The following is a 19,912-nucleotide window of genomic DNA, read 5'->3' on the forward strand; positions in this document are numbered from 1 at the left end:
TTGATTGTAATTTTGGAGGAATAAATTTTATTTACACATTGTTAAAAGCTCAAGTGCCCTCATGGTCCAGAAGAAAATTTGATATTATATGAAGCTGCTAAGTTAAGACAATATGGAGGGTGCTTATCCAGCCTAAAAGCCTTCAAATTCAAAATTATTTTTAAATGGAAATAAAATTGTCTGATCAAATAAAAGACAGATTTTTCAGGATTTAGCCTGTGGATTACCACTTGGCGAGCATTGCTTTAGTATTTATAAGCACACAAAAGTGGCATTTTGTAAACTATATGTGCTACCCAGTTAATCAATGTGTGTAATTTTAAGTACGTTAACATTCAAAGAAAAATTTCGTATTTAGATGTTTTGTATCAAAGATGATTACTCATGGGTGACAAGTCCATAGTGACAATTTAATATCCACATCCTCCCACTCACATTGTCATGCTTACATAGTGCTTGATTGTTACATTAGGAAAAGTGTGAGGTAATCATATTTTTAATTTAACATTGAAGGGATGTCATTAATTTGAAGATACCTTTAAAATGCATGTAAGCAAATTGAAGAAATATAACAACTTTTTCTGCTTTCAAAATATTTTGAGAGGTAAATGTTTTGAGTTGCAAGAATTAAACATAATAATAGAGACCATTTTCAATATGTTTAAAATTGAACTTTTAAAAGGAAAGGATAGATCAAAGCCATAATGTGACAAGATGACTCAAGTATATCCAATGCAAAAGATATTTTCTCTTAGGTAAAAATTCTTAAATGAAGACAGAGTTCATTATTAACTTATAGGTCAAAAGATAAACCATATGGAATTAGCAATTCTATACAAAGACCTTTTCTAAATGGTTTTCTGTATATACAATTTTGTTAGCTTTGGAGAAGATATGTTAAGATTAGAATCCAAATACTCAACATTTATCTTTTACTTTTTTTCTTGTTAAAATTTCTAAGGAGATACTTAATTTTCATCTAAGACTTGAGGGTCTTTAATCATAACAAAGTAACAAAAATATCATTGCACTGACTGAATTTAGATGGCAGTATGGTGAATGATTTCAGATATTCTCTGACAGATATGAGTAGTTAAATGTTCATATTTGTAAGTACCTATGTTAATGTACTATTCACTAGCTTTAAAAATTTGAAGATAATTATAAAATTGAAGGATACTATTTGAGTGAAATGAAATTTAATTTACAATTTAACAGTGCTAGTTCATAACTGTTTGTTTTAATATTTGCTACCTAGACGTGCAACAAAAGAAAAACACAAAGGAAAAGTACTGTGGGTATTTGTATACTTCAAGGGAACTTTATCAAGAGCAGAGTGAAGTAATATAAAGAAAAAACATGTACTATGAACTTTATACTGTCAATGGAGATTTAAAGTTGATATTAAAACTCAGGGTTTAAATAAATTAGAAAGATATACATTCCCCATTATTAGTAGTATTTTCAGAAGTGAAACACCCTTTGACTTTGGACTTAAATATAGTAAAAATATTCTTTTGTTGCAACGTTAACAAGCATGACCTTTGTACAGATAATTTAAATAGATATATCATTATAAGTAGAATGTTTTATTAATCAACTATTCATTTTTACATATAATTTTTATATTTAATATTTAAATTTTAGTCTACTTGAACCAGATGAACCTCTCTCATGGACAAACCATGTTGGTCAAAAAATTTATTGGAGTATCTGACAAAGACTTTTGCTAATCAACTAACACGGGTTTACTGCCACCCTTCATGTTTTATTTAAATAGGCACATTGCTAATTACAAATTGAAAATATATAGCAAATTTGGATTCAATATTCAATATTAAGTCGTTTATAGGAAGCATAAAATAAAATTCTTAAAACATGTGTTAGTTGGCACCACTAGAAATTATTATTGGTAGTAGAAATAAATTTGTAAGAAAATCTAAAATGTGTATTCCAGGACACTGAGAAGTCGCCAAATTTTCCTACTTGCATATATATATGATTCGATATTGAGCAATCAAAATTAAATTTGAATTGAATTTATATCAAGATATGTTAAAAATATTTCTTAAAACCTAATGATCTGTAAATAAGTGTCAAAGTAGACCATGACATTAATGAGCCTTCAATTCCATAAAGCCACAATTCCATTTCTTCATAAGTTAAATTTAAAAAAGAAAGCAATTTATCCTTGACAACACTGTTTCATAATTTCCACTTTTGGAAACACATGTAATTTTTAAACATGTATGTGTTCATTTTGTAGTAGAAATATACAATATTCTTTCATGTTCTGAAGAAGGTGCCTAATTAAAAAAAAAAAAAAAAAAAACCTCTTTGGAAGACTTCCATTCAACATGTCTCTACGAACATTATTCTTTTTCTATAAAAGGAATTTCCTAATATCTAATAAAAATGTATCTGATATACTTAGCATTATGCAATACATCGTTACATTTTAATTTTGACAGTAAATAGAAAGTGAGAAAGTAAAATTATTTCATATTTGCATTACATCAATTCTTTATGAAATATTTATGTTTTGATCTTCAGAATTTTTTATAAGAAGAAACCTAATTCACTTTCTTTTTAAAAGATTTTATTTATTTATTTGACAGAATAGCAAGAGCAGGAACACAAGCAGGGGGAGTGGGAGAGGGAGAAGCAGGCTTCCTGCCTAGCAGGGAGCCCGATGTGGGACTCCATCCCAGGACCCTGGGATCATGACCTGAGCCTAAGGCAGATGCTTAATGACTGAGACACCCAGGCGCCCAAAATCTAATTCACTCTTAAGTAAGGTTACATGTTGTTCTTTTTAAAAATGAGTATAGGGGCGCCTGGGTGGCTCAGTCATTAAGCGTCTGCCTTCGGCTCAGGTCATGATCCCAGGGTCCTGGGTTTGAGCCCCACATCGGGCTCCCTGCTTGGCAGGAAGCCTGCTTCTCCCTCTCCCACTTCACCTGCTTGTGTTCCCTCTCTCACCGTGTCTCTGTCAAATAAATAAAAATAAAATCTTTAAAAAAAATGAGTATATAAGTTATTCATTTTATAATATTGGTACAATTACTATGAGAAATATTTGACCTGTGTCTTGTAAGCCAAATAGTCTGCTATAAACAGAGGAAGAAAAGAATATTATACTATTGTCACACTCAAACATTATACTGCATAAAATTATTTTCTTTCTCTCAGTCTACCATGTCATAGACCATGGAAGTAGAATTTGAAATAACTTAAAAAAACTTGAAATATAAAGAACTCTAGATGAAAATTGAGTATGCAGTGTTTTCTTTGATGATACGTATTTTTGTATGCCATATACATGCTACATGAACTGATGGAAATATATATGGATAATTATAGAAAGGCACTATGTTGAATTGAAATAAAATTAATGATAAAATGAGCAGCTGTCAAATGCAGTATTAATTTACGTAAGGTTCCTTTGCATCTAGATGTTAGATAATTATTTTTATGCACATGACTAATGTCCATCCCCCTTTAATTTTGTATATTTGTAGTAGCAAAAAGGTAGAGAACATCGAGGGGTTTGAGAAACATTATCCATAAATAAAACAGTTAATTTGGTAAGTTTAATTACCTCTTAACATTTTATTTCCTTTGAAAATCAATTAGTTAAATCGGTTTTTTGTTTTTGTTTTTAGGTTCTTTCTCAGTCTAAAATTTAGTCTAAAAATTGGTTAACTAAATATTTTGTCACCCCTGCAAATATCTTAATTCGGAGCCACCTGAAAAGTGCAACAAGAGCATATTCCTGAATGAATTAGAACCATATTTGTGGTCTGCTTTATTTACATTAATTTGGAGTTGCGTGACTGGGGACAATCCATTGAGCTCTTGAAATTAAGTAGCTCGTTTTTGGCATTTCAAACAGGGACTGAACTCTTCTCCCTCTCTCTCTTGCCCTACTGAAAAATAATGAAGAGAAAAGATGAGACAAGAGAAGGAGGGAGATGTAAGGAAAAAGGAATAGAGTCAGGAGAAATAGAATAGGGAAAGAAACTATACATATTTAATTTGAATAATTTGCTAACAACATAACTTACTAACAAGAATGGAATTAATGACATAGGGCAAGACACTGGTATCTTAAATTAGGTTCTTAAGTCCTAACCTTTTCCACATTACCTGTGGATGTTTTCATTGCACACAGTTTGATTTTCTTATTGCGGTTGAGGGAACAGTGGTGAGGGACTGGATATCCAGGACATTTACCCAAATCTCACACTTCACAAGTGTAAAGGTGGTAAACTTGCCTAAATGAGAGATGTGTTCCAAGTATATTTATGCTAAAGTTGATTAACACAACCTTAATCAATAGTTTAGCTGTAAATAATTTTGAATATTAGCATACCAATTATCACACTTACATAGAATATATTTACTTTTGCTCAGATAATTTAAGTATTTACACTATATTCATATATAGACAAAAATAAGATTTCATAATGCCTACCTGGAAATATATTTGTATGAGATTATGCAACACAGCAAATGGATCAAGCACAAAGAGTAAGCTTAGTTTGCATCCAAATTTTAATTGATGCCTGAAACATTACATATTGTTCTCCAAAATTCTACGGAGAGAATTTGCAGGGTTCCTTAATCCAATCATATACCACTGATATACCCAATTTAATTGTTTCCTCAGCGAACAACCTGAAAAACCAAAAATCAAATACTCAAAACCACACAACTTAATGTTCTATTGTATATGTTCATGTATTGGCTGGGCGCCATGTATAAGGAGAAAGATAATTCATTTTTTAATTCTACACAGTTTCATAATTCTACATGTTAAAAATTTTCAAGTTAATTAGAGCAGGAATGAGTTTACTTTTATCCTCTTAATACACTTGGGAAAAATATAAAAATTAGAAGTAACCTCTTTTCATAAATCATGTAATTGTTATTTTTGATATTAAAATAAAGGTTGGACACCTTAGAAGAGTAGAAGTACAAATGAGCTATCTAAAGAAAGAGTATGTGACAAGATTATGCGCAACAGTGCTGGCTTGTAATAATAATATTATTTTGTAAATCTTTGAAAAATGCATCAACAAACTTTCTTTGGATGCTACTTATATTGTTCAGAACTACATCTTTAATTTCATGTAATTCTTATCTCTTACTTTTTATGCATCAATTAAGAAATAAAACTTAGTTACATGGAAGATTCCACTTTGTATTATTATTTTATAATTTATACAATACCGTTGTATCTACATATAACATTGAGGAACTGATTTTGACATTGAAAAATAACTCCCATTGTGAAGAATAATTAATAACAACCCCAATTGTGAAGTCAAATGCTATTTTTTATTTTTTCTTTTCTAATCCTGTATCTAATATGGAAGAGGTAGATGAAGAGTAAGAGATACTTTTTTTTTCTTTTCATGATAATATCATGGCATTATTAAGCTTGTTACTTTCCCCTTTGAAGAAAATTTTGGAAGGGAAAATGTTGCACAGAATGGGGATAGTTTATTTCACTTGACTGATGTAGGATTACTAATTTTTTTCTTTTTTAATTCCTCAGGGAAACTGTTACCACCTGTTCAATCTGAATTCAAGCGGTTACTGTCAATTTTCTCACAGGCGAATGCTGCCTCTTTGTGGCAGAATGCCATGGAAAGTGCTCTTTAAACATCAAGTTCATGAACAGCCCTTGATGTTGTACACATTTCTGGTGAGATTAGGGGAAGATCCACCAATACCAATGAAGCACATGGCTCTTTAAGTTTCAGATTAATTCAAACATTTCCTACCCTTAAGTACTAACCTAAATTCACTGGCAAGCCTTACTCAGAGTTGAACAGCTTATACCCACGAACTTTTGAACATTTAGGATATAGATCAACTTGAGATAAAGTATCCATCATAATTGTTGAAGGTAGTTTTACATGAGTTAAAATTAGGAAAACTACGGGAATATGGGAAAATTAGGAAACTACAGGAATTGTAGACTGAATAAATAATACTGACATTACAAAATACATAAAATTGGGAGAAAAATGAATAGGCAGTCTATTACTTACCACGGTCCATGTATTAGATGAATACTTCCGTAAGGAAAGAAAGTATACAATTGAAATTCCATTAATAAACACATTAAATGTCACATTTAGAAAAACATAATTCCCTGAATTTTCAAAGGTGAATTTACATATATATACATATATTCAAACTTGATAATTAGGGAAAATTTTTTAATATTAAGAATAAAAGTTAGCTACTATGTCCTAATTGTTAATAACAGAGATTCAGGCGATCACACATAGCTATTTCTTTTGCACTTTAAGTAATCATTACTTCAGTCCCTCATATTTGACATAGTTATCAAGAGTTTATTCAGAAACTATTTAAAAAATTACATGTGCTGGGATACATATGAGACTGTAACAACAGTAGCCCCATCTTACAGAGATCCTGTTTGTGGTTATCATCATTGCTTGCTGCCCAGAGGGATTAAAGACATTGTATAGAGATTTGTACAGTCCATCATTTGGTACATGTGGATCTGTACAAATGCAACTGGGTTTGATTAAACAATCAAAAATCGGCTACAATAGTAGTCAAATCAATACATCATTTTGGTTGACTAATAAAAATACTTTTAAATCTTCTCTAATAAAACCAGAAACTTGCACATGATTCTTACTCAAATGGCCCAATTAATTGCCCTATTTTTTTCTCTTATACAATGGGATACAGTTTGTTTTTAAATTACAGATCCAATTGGGTGGGTTGCACTGGTTTTACGATTTTCCCATTAAGTTCTCCATATTTTTAATGATTGAAAATGCCTTCCTGATATCACTTCAGTTTTGGAAATGCAGCTCCTAATATAGTGCGACACCTCTGTGAAAATCATAGGCTAAATAGTGAAGGAAAGAGAAATGCTAAATGTGTATATAAAAATAGGTGCTACAATAAAATATTTGTATATTTCATCAATAAGTTATTTTGACTAATCAATTATGGATCATATAGCTCTGTAATTTTACTGATTTGTCCACATCTATGGTGATCCTTCTCCAGATCACAATACTTCTGTTTTTAACTCAAACCTCCAGAATGCATATAAACACATCCTTTAAAAAGAAAGGAAAAGTAATGAGGGAGGAGGGTGGGAAGCAGAGAAAGAGAGAGGAAGGGGGGAGGAAAAGAGAGAGAGAACAAACTTTCTATTAATGTTGGGGTGTGCTAATCTCTCCGCAAAAGCCATTTAGACCCACCCATGGCTTAAAGTGGGAGGAAGGAGGAGAGCAGGGAAAGGGAACAAAAGAGGAAGAGTAGAATCTATGCGCTGCCATCTTCCACCATTCTTAGCACTTCCAACCACTACAAAAATAACTGCGACCTTTAACAAGTCACCTGCGCAGCAAACTGCCCTCCATAAACCCTTCTCCTCTCCTCCCCCACACGCAAGAAGAGAAAGTGATGTTCCCAGTTTACACAAATGTTTCCCCCATGTGTAAAAATTAAAAGGAAATTGCACACCCTTTCAGTATCTTCCGCCGAAGCTGAGAATCTCGTGCCAAGGCACTTCACCCTAAACGTTGAACCAGCACAATTAATCACATGGGTTCACCGCGTGTGTCTGCTTGCTCGTTTGTTTTAAATGCAAAAGCTCCAAGGGAGTTTCTCTGCGCTCAGAACTGGCTAAACGTGGTCTGTTTTTCCAGCACTTCGAGGTAGTCCGGCTCAACGTTTAGTTTTGCTTTTAACTCCAGATATTCGTTCCGGTTGGGTTCTACAAAGACAGCACTGGGGGGGCTGTAGAACACCGGTTCCCGCAGCCTGCTGTCCCCTGCCCCCGGGTGCAAATACTGATGGGGGCGCCTCAGGTCATAGTTGGGGGAGAAAGTGTAAGCAGCTGGGCTGCACGGGAATTTGGGATATTCCGGGAGGCTACTGCCGGCGGGGGGGGTGGAGCAGTGTTTGTCTGGTTCTAAAATGCCCCTGTAAAAGCGGTCGGCGTCCTGCACCGGCGACAGGAGGTCCTCCCGGGGCTCGATGGTGCTGACGCTATAGGCGGGACTCCGCAAGTGGTGGCTTTCCCGCCTCTCCTCCTCCGCGGGCTGCAGCTGCAACTGCGGCGGGGGCTGCTGCTGAGGCTGCGGCGGCGGCGGCGGCGGCGGCGGCGGCGGCTGTTGCTGCAGGTGGTGGTTGCTGCTGTAGGTGACCTTGAGCTCGTGCAGGTCTTTGTAATCCTCCACGGAGTTGCCCTCTCGGGAGCGGTAGATGGGGTTTTTGCACATGTGGCCCAGTGGATGGGGGATGTACTCGTACACGTGGCCCGCGGGCGTTTTCACCTTGGGCAGCGCGGGTCCGCGGTGGTGCACGTGCGCGTGCGGGTGGCCTCCCGCGCCGCCGCCGCCGCCGTACACGCTGTACTGCATGTTGAAGGAGCTCACGTCGGAATTGTTGGTGCTGGTGTGGTCGCTCTGGTTCTTCTTCCTGCGCTTCATAACCAGCACGAAGAGCCCGGCGGCCACGAAGACGGACATGATAAAAACCAGCAGCAGGCTGAGAATCAACACGGACAAGGGCACCGAGGACGCCCCCCCGCCCGCGCCCAAGCCCGCGGGGGCCCAGGTGCTGTTCGACCGGACCGCGGGGGACACCGCGCTGGTCCTCGCCAGGACCTGGATGGAGGAGGGCGTGGGCGTGGAAACCACCACGTCAGAGTAGTCTGGGCACAGCAGCTCCGACTTAATGGAGCGCATATCCGTCTCCGCAAACTTCTTGGGCGCCTTGCAGATGACCTCGTCCACCAAGACACCCACTTTGAGCTGCTCGACCCACAGCTTCATGCCCACCACGTCGCAGGTACAATCCCAAGGGTTGTCATGCAGGTCGATTTGGATGAGTGACTTCAGCTGGTCCAGAACTCCACTCACCGGTAAGGAGGTGAAATGGTTACTCCTTAGGTTCAGCCTGAGAAGGGTCAGGCCTGAGAAGACGCCTGAGGGCATGGTCTGCAGGAGGTTGTTATTCAGGAATAGCAGCTGGAGGTTTGGGACCGGATCGAAAGTCCCCGACTGAATCTCACGTATGAGATTGTACTGGAGGAAGAGATACTGCAGGCTTTGCAGGCCATAGAACAACTCCGGGCTCAGCCTCTCAATCCTGTTGCCATTTAGGTAGAGGCGCCTCAGGTTGGCGAGGTCCCCGAAGGCGCGGTCCTGGATCACTGAGATGCGGTTGTTGCCCAGGTGTAGGAGGTCCAGCCCCGTGGCCTCCAGGAAGTCGCTCCTGCGCACAACCGCAATGTAATTCTCCGTCAGATACATTTTCTTGGGGTTGTAGGGCTTGGGCTGCAGCTCTGCGATGCTCTCGATTTTGCGCTCCTGGCAGTTGACGTTGAGGCCCAGATCGGAGATTTGTAGGTTGCAAGTGCACGCGGTGGGACACTCCAAAGGCACCGGAGATTTGGTCTGGTAGGCGATGCTGGGGCCATAGTTGCTGTAGCCCAAGTCCTTGGAGGGCTGCCGAGAGGTGGGGCGCACTCTGGGTTTGTTGGGTTGGCGCGTCCCCTTAGGGGGTTTTAAGGGGGGTTTGTAAACAGCAGAGGAAGAAGTGGCCACGGAATTCACCGAGGCTGGGGTAGTGTGTAAATACCCCGTGGTGCTCAAAGGCGTCTGTGGCCTCATCTCATAATCTGAAATAAGTTTCCTTGGGCAAAGTTCCTGCTTGGACACCTCGTCCAGATCTCGGCCGTGTAAGCGGAAGGGGGTCTCACAAACCACATCCCCCACCAGGGCCGAGTAGGAGATGCTGTCCAACCAATCCTTGAGAGAGATCAGCTCACAGGAGCAATTCCAGGGGTTTTCTTCCAGCTGTAACTCCACAACTTTATCCATGTGCTGCAACAACCCCACATAGGGCAGAAGTTTCAGCCGGTTCCCCCGCAGGTCCAAGTGCGTTAAGGGCACAAAACGGAAAAGGTTGTTGGGTAAACTGGACAAGAGATTGTCATTGAGGATAAGCACCTGCAATAAATGCAGTTTCCCAAAAGCATTGGGTTCAATGACACTGATGTAATTGTAATCGACCTGTAGGTACTCCAGGCTCTCTAGGCCAAGGAAGGTATCATCATGCAAAAGTTCCAGTTTATTATTGTTCAGATGCAATCTCCTTAAACCCCGCAGCCCGTGGAAAGCCCCAGTTTCAATGTCCTGGATCACGTTGCTACCCAGATGCAAAATTGAAGCCCCAGTGTAATTGACAAACTCATTGGGATAAAGACGGTTCAAAAGGTTTCCAGACAATAAGAGGTGGTAGATTGGGAAACGGGGAGGGCTAATTTCAGAGAGGCTGATGATGCCCCGGTTTTCACAGCTCACAGTTAAAATGCCGTCCTTTTCCTCACAAGGACATGCATTGTCACAGATTTCCCCATAATAATCGATGGTTTCTGCACACGAAAGGACGAGAGATGTTAGAGCAAATGCTAGAGTCTGCAGCATCCAGCTATGCATTTTTCTGTGAAGGTCCTGTTCCAAAGTTACTGGGGGGCAGCAAGTGTGCATTTTACCTCCTGCAAGGGAAAGAGGAAAAAAGGAAACAACAGAATATGACAAAAATTTAAGGGATCCGTAAGAAAGTCTCTCTCATCCCTAATACTATTTCTCTGAAATCCAGAACGAGAGGATATGAATGACATCCCCCCCTCAGTGGAACACTGACATTCTTCAGACTTTATTAATATCTGATATTCATTTTGATTTAAAGGTTGATTTCATTTCCTAATGAGTACAACAGGAACATGCTGCCCTCTACAAGATAAGGGCAGGTTAAAGTCCCATTTTAGTGTTTTTCCTTGCTCCCCCCTTTTCAAAATCAATCCATAAATATACATAAAATGGCTGTCAGTTCAGTTTTATGGTTCTAATTTAAGAGAAAAGAAGCACCATTTTACAAGGTTCCCCACCTCACCTATACCAAACCCGTCGTCTGCCTTTCTTTCAGAACCTACTCAGTTAACAGTTCACTGTGAAGGTCTCCCATTTTCACAAAAAAGCAAGGAGTCACAATACTTGGGCTATTTTAAACCATCGCTGGAAATGCCAGGGTGGGAACCTAAAGAATACTTTTCAGGGGCAAAAAAGATGTAAGATAATGCATCAAAAGGACCCAGAAGAAGCTCTTAAATCACCAATTGTCTTTGGGAGCTTTGAGTATGGAGAAAAGGAGAGTGCCTTTGCTTTGATGGTGGACTTCACTACCACGCTTTTAAGCATATCAGCGTCCTAATTGCATGCACGGTGCCACTTAGCAGCGCTTCTCTGAGTGCGCCCTGCTTCCACTTCTCCTCATTGATCATGTCAGCGACGCTACCAAACCGCATCTTTAAGCCACAGAAATAGTTCTGCAGGATGGATTACAAAGAAATCAGCGAAGGCATCCGCAATCCCGGAACACCTCTGGATACCTGGAGTTTAAACAGGACGTTCCTAACGCTTACCGGGAATCAGCTAAAAGTAAACCAAGGACCAGCGCCAAAGCTTCCCTTACCTCCCGCTCAGCGTCTGTTCACCACGGTATGCAAAACCAACCCTACTGAATTAGCAAGCTTTGGACTGAACTACCACCTCGCCAGCATCCCCATCATCTTTGGAGTTGTTTATTGCATTTACTTGTCAATGTTTTACTCCCCCTCCCCCTCTTCTCCCCCCTTAAGTGAAAGGGAACCCGGGCTGATTAACAGGCAAAATTGAAAGAATGAAGCGAGGGAGAACAGCAAGTGACATAGGTCTGTGCTTTAATATCCGAATTTCATCTCCTCAAGGAATCAATCGGACCCCCTCTTCCTTTTCTTTGTCGATTTCTTTTTTGTCCTCTTAAAGGCTTCCTTCGACTTCCTACTTCGGGTCGACAGCGGTACTCAAAAAGGAAAGGACATAAATGGAGAGAGTGTGTGAGTGCGTGTTGTGTTGGTTGCGGCGGGGGGGGGGGGGGGGGGGGCGACGGGAATTTGATAGAGATGCTGGGCTCTGAGAACCCACGCCTTTTCTCCGGTCAGCCTTGCCTTTGCCTCACCACTACCGAAGTCTGATGTCGAATCGCAACCCAAACTAAAACCAAGACGTGTCTGAGTCACGGGTTCAAGCCCGGAGACCTCGATCTTGCTCCCCTAGCCGAATCCAGCCCGCGTTATTAAGAGCCCCTGCATTCGCACGCACATGTGCAAGTGTGCTGAGAATCATTCACGTGTGGCCACCCAGACGTGTCGAGACGAGTCGGAATCACAGTGTATAAACCTCACAAGTATCTCCGACCTCCCAGCGCAACCGCGAACGACTCCTGGCTTAAAAGAGGCAAAACCCCCACTGTGGAAAGCAAAGCATTTACCTTGAAATTTCTGTTCTCCACTGGATCAAATCTGCCCATCCATTCAGCGGGGGTCGGGTCCCCTCCCCCTCCTTCCCTCTGCTTCCCCGCCCCCATTCACCTCCCACCCTTTCTGACAGCCCATTGCAAATTGTGTCCAGCCGGTATTAAACTGGAGCGTTTACAACTTTAATTCAGTTCTGGTTAGCCGGGGTCGAAGAGCTTCCTCTCACCCCGCTCTCTTTCTCCTCCTCCTTGCCATCAAAGGAGCCCGAGAATTTGAGAAAATAAAGTTGAATGAGCCGGGGAAGGCTGACATTCTGACTGGGAAACGCACCTCCTCTGTAAATTAGCGGGTGCGTTGCAAATTCTTCGGAGTATCTCATCTCAGATTATTTTTTTGGAGGGCGGGGGCGGAGGAACTGTATTTGTTTGCCCCAAAGGGTTTAGACCCTAGACCATCGCCCTGCACATCCCGCATTGAACAGTGTGGGACTGCGCGGGCTGGAGCCCAGCACCCAGGCCGGACCCGTTGCTCTGGGCACAGCTGCTCCCACAGCGGCCCAGGCAGAAGCACCCGGAGTTCCAGGACGTGAGGCTCCCTTCCCCCACTCCGCCCCAAAGCGAAGGAAGAGAAAGGGAAGGAAGGAGGAGAGGGAGGAGAGGGAAAGAAAGCCACCCCGCTGCCACACACACACACACACGAGCCTCTTCTGCAAAGTATACGGTCGACTTACCCCGTCTCACATCTCCATGGCCCACTCATCGTAGCCGCCCCTATAAAAAACACCTCTTTGGGGTGTGCACTGGGCTTCCCGAGCCCAGGCAGGGCAAGAAGGCGGCGAGCAGTGCGGTCCGAGCCGCTGGAGGAAAGAGGCGCCCGGACGCCGCCAGCCCGTGGCCGCCGCCGCGGTGGCGACCGCGGGTTCCCGGGCTCCCCAAACGGCTCTCCCCGGCACTCTCCGCGGTAGTCGGAGCGGGCAGCGGGCTGTGGGGGGAGGGTAGAAGGGGGCGATCGCGAGCGGCCGGTAGGGATGGGAGGAGGAGGAGGGGGCGGCGGAGGCCAGGCGGTAGAGGCTCCTCGCGGTCGGGGCCGGGAGCCGGAGCCGGGCGGGGCGGGAAGGGAGCTGTTGGAGGGGGGAGGCGCGGAGCCCGAGGAGGGGACGTGAGGGCTGCCTGGCACCGCCGGCCCCTCCAACGTGACGGGCAGCCCCGCCGAGCGATCGCACCCGCTCACACTCAAGCTCACTCGCATACTCGTTCCCACCCGCGCCACCGCGCGATCGCAGGGTCCCAGGCACCCTTCGCCGCACTCCCCAGGCGGGTACTTACAGTTGCCATCTGCATAAGGGGCAACTTTCTCCAAGCCAGCAGCAGCCGCCGCCCCCTCCAGCAGCCTCCGGCTCCACGCACCCTTCGGCCTGGGGTCGCGCTGGCCGCCCCTCCCCTCCCCCCTCGGCGTTCCTGCTCGCCGTCTTCACCACATTCCCCCCTGGTCAGTGGCGCACGCCCGGGGACTAGCCAGAGGGAGCCGGGCGCGGGGGTGTGCATGCATCGCCCGCCTTCTTCTTGCAGCGCACGCTGTACATGGTAGTGAGGGGGCGAGCAAAGGTGGCAACGGCCCCTCGGCTACTCCCGCGGCGGCTGCGGCCCCTGCGCCGTCCTCCACCCCCAGCGCAGCGGAGACCACCGCCGCCGCTGTCCCCTCGCCGAGTCGCCGCCGCCGCCGCCGCGGCCCCTAATTAGTATTTTTACGGTTCCCGCATCCTCTTGGCGGTTTCATCGCTCCCAGCGTTTGCAGGGGTTTTTCTCATCCCTTCCCCAGATGCGGCGCACGATCGTCATTATTTGGAACTCTCTATCTCCGACATCCTTTAGGGGGCCTGGGGGGACAGGAGCGGCGTTGTTCTACGCCTGTGGCGTGTCCCGGCAGCCTGGCGGCTCTAAAATACTCAGAGAAAATCGCGTCTTCCCTCCCCGGCGCTGAAGATGTGGCAACACGGTAAGCATCACGGGGGTCTCTGAGACATCTGCTCCAGCTCGGGCACAGGGCCCCGTCCAGTGCACTTGTTTATTGTCGCGCCGCTGGTGCGAGCCAAGCTGCAGCAGACATGATGGGCCCGGAGCGAAGCGGGCGCTCAGTGGCCGATAGATGGCAGCCGAGGGCGAAGGCGTCTCTGGATTCGGGCGGTGCAATCGGAGCACCCCTTGGATGTCACATTCGTGGGAGACGGAGGAGTCTTGGACCATGTGCGTAACACAAGCGTGGGACTGTGCAATCCTTGGATTGAAAAAGGGAGGAGTGGAAATAACCCCGACAGTGCCAGGCTTGTTGGTGGTCAGGGACAGACGATTCCAGCCCTGTGCTGATCGCCTGCCTTCCTCCTGCCTTGTAGAAGAATAGAGCCCCTGCTTCTGTCTCATGTACTTACTCTAAAGGACCCTGGAAGAGGGAGTGGTTCATCCTAGCTGCAAACAAGGGCGCTAATATATATATATATATTTTATTTATTTATTTATTTATAATAAATACTAAAAGAAATGCGTGTTATAGGTATGTCTGAGCGATGCAAGGGAATGTGAACGACTTTCAGAGAGAATGTTTGTGAATACATTTAGTGTGTACTAAAAAGCTGGAAACCCCTAAATAAATGCAGTATCGATAGAAAGCGAGTTTCTTGAAGAGTCACCTGCTAAACTCCACTAGCATCATCTCTACAGTAAGTATTCCTGTCTCTTTCCATGAAACCAGACACCTCCCTCCCCAGAGGGGTTCTTTACATTCATAGGCATATTTCTAGTGTTTGTAATATTAGAACTGCATTCCTTCCCAGGTATAGAAAAAAAGTTGATCGCTGTAAGTGGCCCAGTGGAGGCTGAGTGCACATGTACCTATTCTATGATAACTGGGTAGCTTTACCACTTAAATATTTTTATCTGTTTTATTTTATGATTAATTATGAATTAATTACTTTTTGGAATCATCTTAAACAGAATAGATATTGTCTCCTTGGTAATATTTGGGATACTATTGTGGGTATAATATCTTAATTAAATATAGGATTATAAAGATTCTGACATATATACAAACATATCTTCCCACATCCTCTCTCTGTGTTGAAATTAGAAGGAGTTCTCTAGAGGTGGTTTATATTGCAGTCTCTTGAGGTTTTGCAACATTTCTTGAAATTTCTTCTCACTCTGTTTTGCAAATATTTTTCAGTTAATCCATACATGCTTTGTTTGAAAACAATTTATTTTGTTTAAATTCAGGGCATGTACAAGAGGGGGAGAAAAGAAGTAACCTGTAATATTTGATAATGACAATAAAACCTTATAAAAGAACTTCCTGTGAATTTAGAAACATTTGGCACTGGGAATGATAGCCACTTGCTGCAGTTACCTTATATAAACAGACAACTTAAACTTCACCCACAAAAGTCTTTTACTGTATATTTTATTTAGTCATCGTTTTCTAACATGATATGAATATTTTAGAAAACTTATTTTTAAAGTATAATATTGCTTTTATATTTTTAAATGAATGTGTTAAAGTGTCATAACTTAAAAAATACTGTAAAAATTATTTACATTTGGAAACTTTTGGCATTCTATCACAGACGTAATTTTCGATGTGGACAAATTCCATAGAAGTTCTGAAAGGGTAGAAAATGGTTTAATCAATTACTGGACTTTTCAGAATAGCTTTATAATAGCTATTTTAGTTCATTCTTTCATTGCTTTTTTAAATCTTCATAATTGTATTTAGTATCAAAATTTGGTTTAATTTTTGATTTTGTATTATTTTCATTTTAAATATTTATTATCCCAATTAAAAATAAATTTTGTCGAGGTAAAAAGTATGAAACATGCTTGCAATTATTATAGATGCTGGTTTTGTTAGAAACACTGACATAAAAATATTCCAGTTTATTTCTTGTGGTCCAGATGAGTAAGTGATGACAACTCTCTACTGTTAACTCATTAAGGATAGCCTGAGAAGCCACCGTTACGGTTTACCACTAGGTGTCCCTATAAGCTGCTCTGCAGGAGAGTGAATTTTGAGAAAATACTGTGACATGCAGAGACCAAACAGAAGAACTCGGGAGGAAAAACATCATAGAAATAAGGAAAATCCTTATTTGTTAGCCTTTGGACTCCTATTTGCTTTGAATATTGGACTATGGCCTAGAAAAGAAATAAATGAATCATGTAACAGTGATCAAATCTGAGCCAAGACTTTTAGCTACAAGAACAAACATATCTATGTTTCAGGCCATACTAAAAAATATAGTCGTATGATATATATACTTGCTTTCACACAGTACTCAAATGAAGGCACAGGATTACATAAACACTTTGGAAACTAGAAAATGAAATGACTGATCAAATAGATCTGTTCAGAATTAAGGGCATTATGCTAAATTAAACATTATTTGATTCAGTTGGTTGGATGTGAAAAGTTGAAAATCTTTGTCTAAATGTTTGTGAATATAGTTATGCATATTTTAATTAGCTCATGATCTATCATCATAGATAGATTTCATATATGTTAATATATTTGGTGATAATTAGTGGGAATTATGGACATAATCTGATACCTCCTTATTAAAATTTAAATTCAAACCACAATGAGCATACTTCTCACTTGAAATTGACCATACATTTGTGTGAGTTCATATTTATTATTACCTGGAATTGTCATTTTAGTGTTTTATGGACTCTTCAGAAGAATTCTTATATTAAGTGCATTTCTTAAAATATCTTATCATATTACATTTGTGTATTGTATGGTTTCTTTAGAATACTAAAATGCCTAGTCAAGTGTTATATTCCCTTATGAAAAAACCTAAAAGAGATTATTCTTTGGTAATGATAATGACATTTCGTAAATACTGATTAACATTATTGAAATCTAAAGCAAGAAGACCTTGAATTTCTTTTTGTTAGCCTAACTGGTGAATTAAGATTATAAAATGTAATGCTAGATTCCAGACTCCTCCAAAATTAGCTCTAATAGATTATTTTCATGTTAGTAGTAGCTAAAGAAGTCTATACAACCGTATTTGCTAAACAACACACTTTTCAGATATAAATTATATTTTCAATGTCTTTGAAATTTAAATTATACATACCACATATCCCTAAAAGCAGAAAAGTTTCTCCTGGTGGGAAAAACATGAGTCATCATTTATGATCATTTCTCTATATAATTGATAAGCTAAATAACTGTAATATAGCATATTTTTTATCAGATTGGTACATTCGGAATTACAACAATCAAAATTATCATACAATGATATTTATCAAACCCAAAATGGTTAGCTAAACTGGTTAATCTCACCAAGATTATTTATTCTCTTAAAGACTTAATTTGTTATTTACAATCTTAGAAATTTACTGTCAGTGGCAGAAGAGAAAGATGTGCATAAAATAGACAATTTTCTTCCTTGCCTCATACAGTTCCTTATAAATATACTCTGATAATCTTTTGACTGATTATGTATTAAAACACTCTCTTTGAAGGACCAATTGGAAATATCTTCCAAAATTTAAGATACATTTTTTAACAATTATCTTTTAGAAAGTAGCCTACAGGTGTACCAAAATAAAATGTACAAAACAATAGGTGAGAAAACGTTCATTGTAACACATGCTTGCATTTGTAAATGACTATAAGAACAGCCCACGTGTCTAAGTGAAAAGTGGTACATCTCCGTCTATACCTTGGAATACTCTTCTGCCTTTAATAACAGTGTATTTAAGTATATGGTTCTGTCATTATTGATAGTGTGTATAACATCATCTATATACACTGTTGGGTGGGGAGGAGAGAATCTTTCTGGAAGAATACACAAATTCAGTAATGGCGTTTGCCTTTTGGAAGAAGACTGGGGAGTCTTGAGTAGAATGAAGGTTTTTCACCCTATATTCTATTTTTTATTATTTGAAAATTTCAATTTCTATGCACATTTCCATTAAAAATTTTTAAAAATATATGTACTTGAAAAATAGGATATTACAGATGATCCCTGACACACAATGGTTTGTCTTAGGATTTCAACTATACAATGGTGTGAAGGCAATACACATTTCGTAGGAACTACTTGGAATTTTGAATTTTGATCCTTTCCTGGGCTAGTAAAATGTGGTATGATTCCCTTTTGTGATGCTGAGCAGTGGGGTAGCAAGCCTCAGCTCCCAGCCAACCATCCCAGTCATAAACAACCCATACACTTAACAATCATTCTGGGATGCCTGGGTGGCTCAAGTGGTTAAGCGTCTGCCTTTGGCTCAGGTTATGATCCCAGGGTCCTGGCATCAAGTCCCGCATTAGGCTCCCTGCTCAGCGGGGAGCCTGTCTCTCTCTCTCTCTCTCTCTCTCTCTCTGTCTCTTATGAATAAATAAATGAAATCTTAAAAAAAAAAAAACAATCATTCTGTACCCATATAGCCACCGTTTTTCACTTTCAGTATAGTCTTCAGTAAATTATATGTGGTATTTCAACATTTTTTATAAAATGTGCTTTGTGTTAGACGATTTTGCCCAACTGTAGGCTATTTAAGCTATTTGTGAGCATGTTTAAGGTAAGCTAGGCTAAGTTATGACTTTTGGTAGGATAGGTGTATTAAATGCACTTTCACCTTACAATGGGCTTACTGGGACATAACCTTGTCATAAGTCAAGGGAAATCTGTATTGGGAAGAATGATATGAGAGGCGATGAAGAGTGGAAGATGACTTTATCACGTTAATCTCTGTCCCATAGTTCTCAGAACTGTTTTTTCTAGGACACATTGCTATCCATGAAGACACCATGTTTCTAAATATATGACTGTAAATTAATTAGTTGAAATGGCTTCTCTCCGTAGCTCTAACATGTGACATTCAATTCCAGCTGCCAGTATTAACTATTAGAATAGTAATTAATAGAAGCTAGTTTCCATTTCCTTCACTATGCAGAACCATGCTATGTACTGGTAACATTACTTTTATTTGATGCTGTTGTGGGTGAAGGGAAAGATCAAAATGGTTCTCTAGAGAAGATAACTGATTATACTTGAAATTGTCAGCAGCAGATCTTACTGCTATTGGCAGGAAGATGAGTAAGTGTAATTTTGGCATATTTTAAGTATACAAACTATCATCAGGCCCTATTAGAACAAAGGTTGCTGCCATCTGACTTATACTCACATTGAAATATACATATTCCATGGGAAAAGAGGCAGTTTTATTATATAGCTAGATAGGCTTTTCTATATATCTTTCTATTAGAGCTGGGATTTGTCTCTCAAGTTTTACTGGTTCTTGGTTCTTGCATCTCTCTAGTCATTTTTAGGAAACAAGTCAAAACAGGCATTTTGTATGTCTATATTTTCTGTAGTCTTTCTGAGTTTTCGAAGAAAAACAATTAAGCATCCTAAAACACAGTTTCATCACAAAAGTGTCTGAAGGCCCATTGCTTATATGAGAATGTCTAAACTGACGATACTTTATTCAGCTTTTATCATCTGAGATCTTTCATTCAAGAGGACACTCCCATCATCTC

At 40.8% G+C, this 19,912-nt stretch overlaps 1 protein-coding gene across 1 annotated transcript; it reads right to left on the reverse strand.

The window, feature by feature from the left end:
* Positions 1 to 7,679: 7,679 nt before the first annotated feature.
* On the reverse strand, positions 7,680 to 13,762 carry SLITRK5 (SLIT and NTRK like family member 5). Its single transcript, XM_035002938.1, has 2 exons — positions 13,696 to 13,762; positions 7,680 to 10,570 (listed from the first exon to the last, which is right to left on the reverse strand). Exon 2 carries the CDS (start codon positions 10,560 to 10,562, stop codon positions 7,680 to 7,682), a length of 2,883 nt encoding a protein of 960 aa, XP_034858829.1. The 5' UTR covers positions 10,563 to 10,570; positions 13,696 to 13,762.
* Positions 13,763 to 19,912: the final 6,150 nt, after the last annotated feature.

Source organism: Mirounga leonina, unplaced genomic scaffold (genome assembly GCF_011800145.1).
Source record: "Mirounga leonina isolate KUSES-001 unplaced genomic scaffold, KU_Mleo_1.0 Mir_127, whole genome shotgun sequence".
Taxonomy (NCBI): domain Eukaryota; kingdom Metazoa; phylum Chordata; class Mammalia; order Carnivora; family Phocidae; genus Mirounga; species Mirounga leonina.

Bases quoted from the DNA above. Each gene is read 5' to 3' on its own strand.
- SLITRK5 (XM_035002938.1), bottom strand. From the start codon at position 10,562: ATGCACACTTGCTGCCCCCCAGTAACTTTGGAACAGGACCTTCACAGA.